At 33.1% G+C, this 5,139-nt stretch overlaps 1 protein-coding gene and 1 long non-coding RNA gene across 2 annotated transcripts; one reads left to right on the forward strand and one right to left on the reverse strand.

Annotated features, from left to right (window-relative positions):
• The first annotated feature begins 319 nt into the window (after positions 1–319).
• On the forward strand, positions 320–3,012 carry LOC145047513 (uncharacterized). The gene is made up of 9 exons (XM_078995793.1): positions 320–518; positions 966–1,182; positions 1,256–1,413; positions 1,509–1,654; positions 1,751–1,813; positions 1,903–1,995; positions 2,095–2,256; positions 2,338–2,417; positions 2,503–3,012. The coding sequence occupies exons 1-9, from the start codon at positions 407–409 to the stop codon at positions 2,816–2,818; spliced, it is 1,347 nt and encodes a 448-aa protein (XP_078851919.1). The 5' UTR covers positions 320–406; the 3' UTR covers positions 2,819–3,012.
• A 431-nt stretch (positions 3,013–3,443) lies between these two features.
• Positions 3,444–4,135, reverse strand: LOC144997791 (uncharacterized). The gene is made up of 2 exons (XR_013659940.1): positions 4,009–4,135; positions 3,444–3,734 (listed from the first exon to the last, which is right to left on the reverse strand). It is a non-coding gene; the product is annotated as an uncharacterized LOC144997791 (long non-coding RNA).
• Positions 4,136–5,139: the final 1,004 nt, after the last annotated feature.

Here is a 5,139-nt window from a genome sequence, read left to right on the forward strand (position 1 = left end):
GTGCTATGGGGTAAATCATTTTGGGTACCTAGTTTTAGTTGGCCAATCTAGGGTGACATGGCAAGCCACATATGTCACTTGACATAAATTAAAGTTTACATTTCGAAGGTATTGGTCAAAACGTGCAGATATGCAAGAAAAACAAACCATGAGAACTAAATAGAGTTTTAATAATTGTCATAAAATATATAAATATAAATATAAAATACAAAGGACCAATGTCGTAGTTTTGTTTTATTATAATCATCAAATCAAAATATAAATATAACTATAAAATGTAATGAGATAAGGTTCTTTATTAAAAGAATATGAAGTAGAATTAAAAAGTTAGGTTAAAAAAGGGGGTTACGACAGACAACCCGCGTATCCGCTTTTCAATTCCCGCTCTCCCAATCGCAAAAATACCATGGTCGGCGATTCATCGACCTCCGTCCGACTTCCGGCACTCCTCCTCCTCCTCCTACTCACTTTCTTGAACTCTGCCTGTTTCGTTGTTTCAGGAGAGTTTCCTTCTCTAAGTAAGTCTTTTTCACACTCTTCTTCGAATGATATAGTTTATTCCAATTATCTGTATTTGTTGGACTTAGTTACGTTCTTTGGTTTTTAATAACTAGGATTTATAGCGAGACCGAAGAAATTTTGATTTTCTTGGCTGATTACAAACTTACTAGTTACTGTATTTATTGTGTTTCCCTCTATCACGATAGAACAATTCCTACTTTGTGTGATTCGCGTTACTGTTACTAGTAACTTAGTTATTTTTAGACTAGAGAACGAAGCAAGCGTTCAGAGTATTGGATAAAAGAATAGGGACATGGATGATACAGACCTCAACTTCACACATGATATCAAGTGCAGATGATTATATGACAAGCCCTTTTAGCACTAAATGCAGGTTCAACCTGCTAGGCTTGCGCATAAGAAACTCTTCCAATAATACCCCTGACATTTCCTTGCATCTGCAGTTGTTTCAGAGTATGCTTCATTACAAATATCCCCAAAATTGGCAGTGGAAAACTCACCAGGTTCAAGACCTGGATCCCAAGTGGTCTGTGAAAGAGTAGAAATTAAAGGCTTGTCAAGGTTCAGAAACCTCACAAGCTTCTTCTCTTCAGTGAAGGTGAAGGCTATAATCGTAAATTCCACTGGTCGTCCTCCAAACGTTACCATCTGTTTCCACAGGTGAGTTGTAACACATTAAATATCACAAACAATTTATGCCAACAAAGTCACATTGTGTATCTATAATTTGCAGGAATGCATCTCTTGCAGTAGGGATGTGTCATGAAGGTCAGTGGGAGAAACTTACCAAAGGGTCATGGATTAAATCCATGTCCCCATTTGATCACAAACTCTTGGATATACGAATAGTGGGCCCTTCTGAAGGAACTGTTGAGATCTTACTGAACAAAGGTAAGTTGTTATGACTTATGATGATTCATTGAAGTTAAACAAAACCATCTTTACATTATCATACTAACAAGTGACACAAAACTTGATTCTTTCAGAGTTTTATTCCTACAGAATTGTATTTCTGTTACTTGGAATAACACTAATGACATTTGCATCCTCTTTGAGCAACTCTTTAGTAGTCTACTATGGTGGTGCAATGACATTAGGGGTTCTACTTGTTGTGTTGGTGATCCTCTTTCAGGTTAATTACATATCTTTATTATCCCTGAAATTACATCAGTGCCACTGCTTTGTATATTTTATATTTACCTCACTGTAATTATTACTTTTAATGCAGGGAATGAGGATCCTTCCAAGTGGTCGAAAGAGTTCACTTGCATTAGTTCTATATGGATCCATTGTAAAAATCCCATATTTTATCCCTTTACTTTTCAAAATTCAAATGCAAATTCTTTTTGTGATTTCCATATAAACATTTTACTTCTTCAGGTTGGAATCGGATCCTTTCTGTTTAGCTACTTACCTACATTATTCAACTCACTACTCATGGAAATGGGAATCAGTGAAGATGTATACAGTCCTGTATGTAAGTCTAATTTAGCTAATATCACATCATCCCATTATTTTACCTAATTGGTTACATAAATTGATAAAAGAAAAATTGCAACTTTGTTTCTGCAGATAGCAGTATTTCTACTAGCTTTCATTGTTCTTTTGGGGGCATGGTTAGGGTTTTGGGCTGTTCGTAAGCTTGTCCTTACAGAAGATGGATCAATTGATACGGGTGTGGCCCACTTTGTTTCATGGTCTTTCCGGATTTTAGCATCCAGTATGATTCTTCAGGTATACTTGATTCACATTTTGTTATATTATATTTAAACGTTTGTTTTTCCATGATTATTCATATGTTCTTTTCTGTTCCAGAGTTCAGTTGATCCTTTATTAGCAGTTACTGCATTGGTTTGTGGAATACTTGTTCCATCAGCTTTTAAGTGGTTCCTTAAGTAAGCTGTTGTTTCTTTTTGACTTAATGAATGAAAGTAGGAATGATATGAATTATAATAAATAAACTGATTTTCAAATATGCAGAGTGTTGTTCGAAACAAACAAGGTGAAGCATAGAGGATCTTACAAGAAGGTTTCTAATGAAGAGGATTATGGAATCATCCATAAGTTGGATGACAAAAACACATTCTATTCAAGCTTTCATGACACACGTGAAAGAAGACAATACTCGAAGGAGGAATGGGATGAATTTACTAAAATGTCCACGAAGAAAGCACTTGAAAGTCTTGTGTGTTCACCGGATTTTAACCGATGGGCTGTTGCTCATGCGGATCGAATCACTTTACGCCCGAAGAACAACACCAGTCAAAGGCGACAAAGTTGGTTCCCATGGTCTTGATCATCATGTAGATCTAGTTATGAAAATGCTAACTGTTTTGTTGTAACAAATTGTTACCATGATTACATTATGGATAAATTGTTGTATTATTGTGATTCATTAGGAGCTTTTAGTTTAACTTGTTTAAGTTGGGTTTGATACATTTGCTTGACCTAAAGCGTGTGTATTTTGAAAGTAGACTAGCCAGCTTCAAATCGCATCTTGGTGTTCTATTTTTGTATAAAGTTCATGACTTGAAAAGGTGAAGTACTATTATTTTATGACTTGAAAATGTTGAACATGTAAATAAATTAACTTCTTTTTGTGTGGCATCATTCTTACACCTTATTGAATTACAGATGTCGTAAAATGTTTAACTTAATATCTGAATCTTCTAACTTGGGTAATTTTTTTTGTGGTAGTGTTGTACATGTCAACAAATGTTTGTGTACGTTTTATGGCATGCGAATTAATAGTATGTACATGAATCTTGATATCGACTCATCACATTCCTAAACCAAACTGAATACAACCATTATTTTTTTTCTCCAAAAAAGGATTTTATATTTCAAACTAAAAATGTTACAATATAAATGGGCATTTTTATTTTGTAAATTGAAAACATATATTACAAGAAGTAAATAGAAAAAGATAGACCAATAGATCATAAGCCCCGTTCAGTTAGTCACAGACGACCATGTGAATGACTGTATATAACTTCGGCCAAATCAACTTCGGGCGTTCAGAATCCATGAGGCTCCACACTTGTCTCAGCCCGTTTGAACCATTTCTGATACAAACTAGATTCAATTGCTCCGAAGCATAACCCGTTTCCGGATCCGCATCTCTGCGATAGAGGGCCCGGGGACTTTCCTGAACCCGAATCCAAATAAATGGATCCATGGCCCAATCACATCGTCCATTGGTCTTATGATCACTGTGTACATAAAGTAAACTTATGAGATGTAAAGTAGCCTCCTCTCATTCCGATGTGGGATAACAAAGTTTGCACACAAACACCCAAATCATCTAGAATAATCAAGTTTGGTCGATCCATATCCGATATCTCAAATAATGCATATTTATGTTCAGATAGATCTCGGTTTCATCAACAATCAGAGAAGGAATTAGCTTCAAGAATTGACTTACAAAATAATTGTAAAAACAAAAGAAGAACAAAAAGCACATGAAGATATGATGAACTTCTTAACCTGCAAGGAATCTTGATGACAGCAGCACTTTCGTATATCATCTCTGAAATTAGAAAGCGTGAAAGTTGTGAAATACATTTAAGAACAAAAGGCACCCGAAGAATACCTCAAAAACAAAAATCAGGAATTGTTAACTTGTTATTGTGTCTCAGGTAATCATCAATGGGTTTTTTAAAGTTTTTTTAGTGAATTAAGTATTTTGCGTGGCGAATTTCAGTTATTTTCATTAACTTTGAAAGTCCCAAAATAAGGAAGTTAGAAATAAAATACAAACTAATAATAGTAGTGTGTGTGTGTTATTTATTTATTTATTTATTTATTTATTTATACAAACTAATAATGCTGTTTTAAATATATTTAACAAAAATAGACAACAAAACCTCCAAAAATGTATGTTGCTCAAGTAATCTTTTAATTAAAGATTTTAATGGGTTAAAATACCTTAATTGATATGGGTACTCATTTGGGATTTGATGTTATAAACTAATTTTTCTATTTAAATATATTTTTTTTCACCTTTTTAACATGTGTGGATATAACTGGTTATGACTTTTTAACATGTTTTGACAAAAAAAACAACTCAATTTTTTTTTCTCTTTATTTATTATTATTATTATTTTTTTTTTTTTTGGGAAAAAAAGTTTATATTGGACAAACCATTTTTTCCTTATAACTCAGCTCTTTTTATTCTTATTGTTTATGATGTTCTTTTGGATTTAAACATTATATTATTTTTAGAATAAGGAGAAATCTTATTGGTAAAACACATATCAAAATCTATGTGAAAAATATTGTTACCGGTCAAAAATAACGGTCTAAGCTGACATGGTATCTTAGATTGTTTTGAGAATCATGTTATCTTAGATTGTTTTGAGAATCAAACATGATGACAAATCTCAAACTCTATGCAATGCTTGTAAATCTAATTTCAACTTTCATGTGATTTGATTCATAATAATATCATTAGATATTTTGATACTTGGTTTTTTTTCATCAACTGTCATATCAATTAATAGCAAAATCAACAAATTCCTTAAGTAATTTGTTTTGTTTCATTTTCAAATTATGAGATGCACAACCATGAATTAGCATTCATAGAATCTTAGTAGGAAGAAATAGTATGAGGCAATT

Source organism: Lactuca saligna, chromosome 5 (genome assembly GCF_052625555.1).
Source record: "Lactuca saligna cultivar CGN05327 chromosome 5, ASM5262555v1, whole genome shotgun sequence".
NCBI classification, from domain to species: domain Eukaryota; kingdom Viridiplantae; phylum Streptophyta; class Magnoliopsida; order Asterales; family Asteraceae; genus Lactuca; species Lactuca saligna.

Bases quoted from the DNA above. Each gene is read 5' to 3' on its own strand.
- LOC145047513 (XM_078995793.1), top strand. From the start codon at position 407: ATGGTCGGCGATTCATCGACCTCCGTCCGACTTCCGGCACTCCTCCTC. The intron at 519-965 runs GTAAGTCTTTTT...TTGCATCTGCAG, and splicing joins AGGAGAGTTTCCTTCTCTAA to TTGTTTCAGAGTATGCTTCA. The intron at 1,996-2,094 runs GTATGTAAGTCT...TTGTTTCTGCAG, and splicing joins GTGAAGATGTATACAGTCCT to ATAGCAGTATTTCTACTAGC.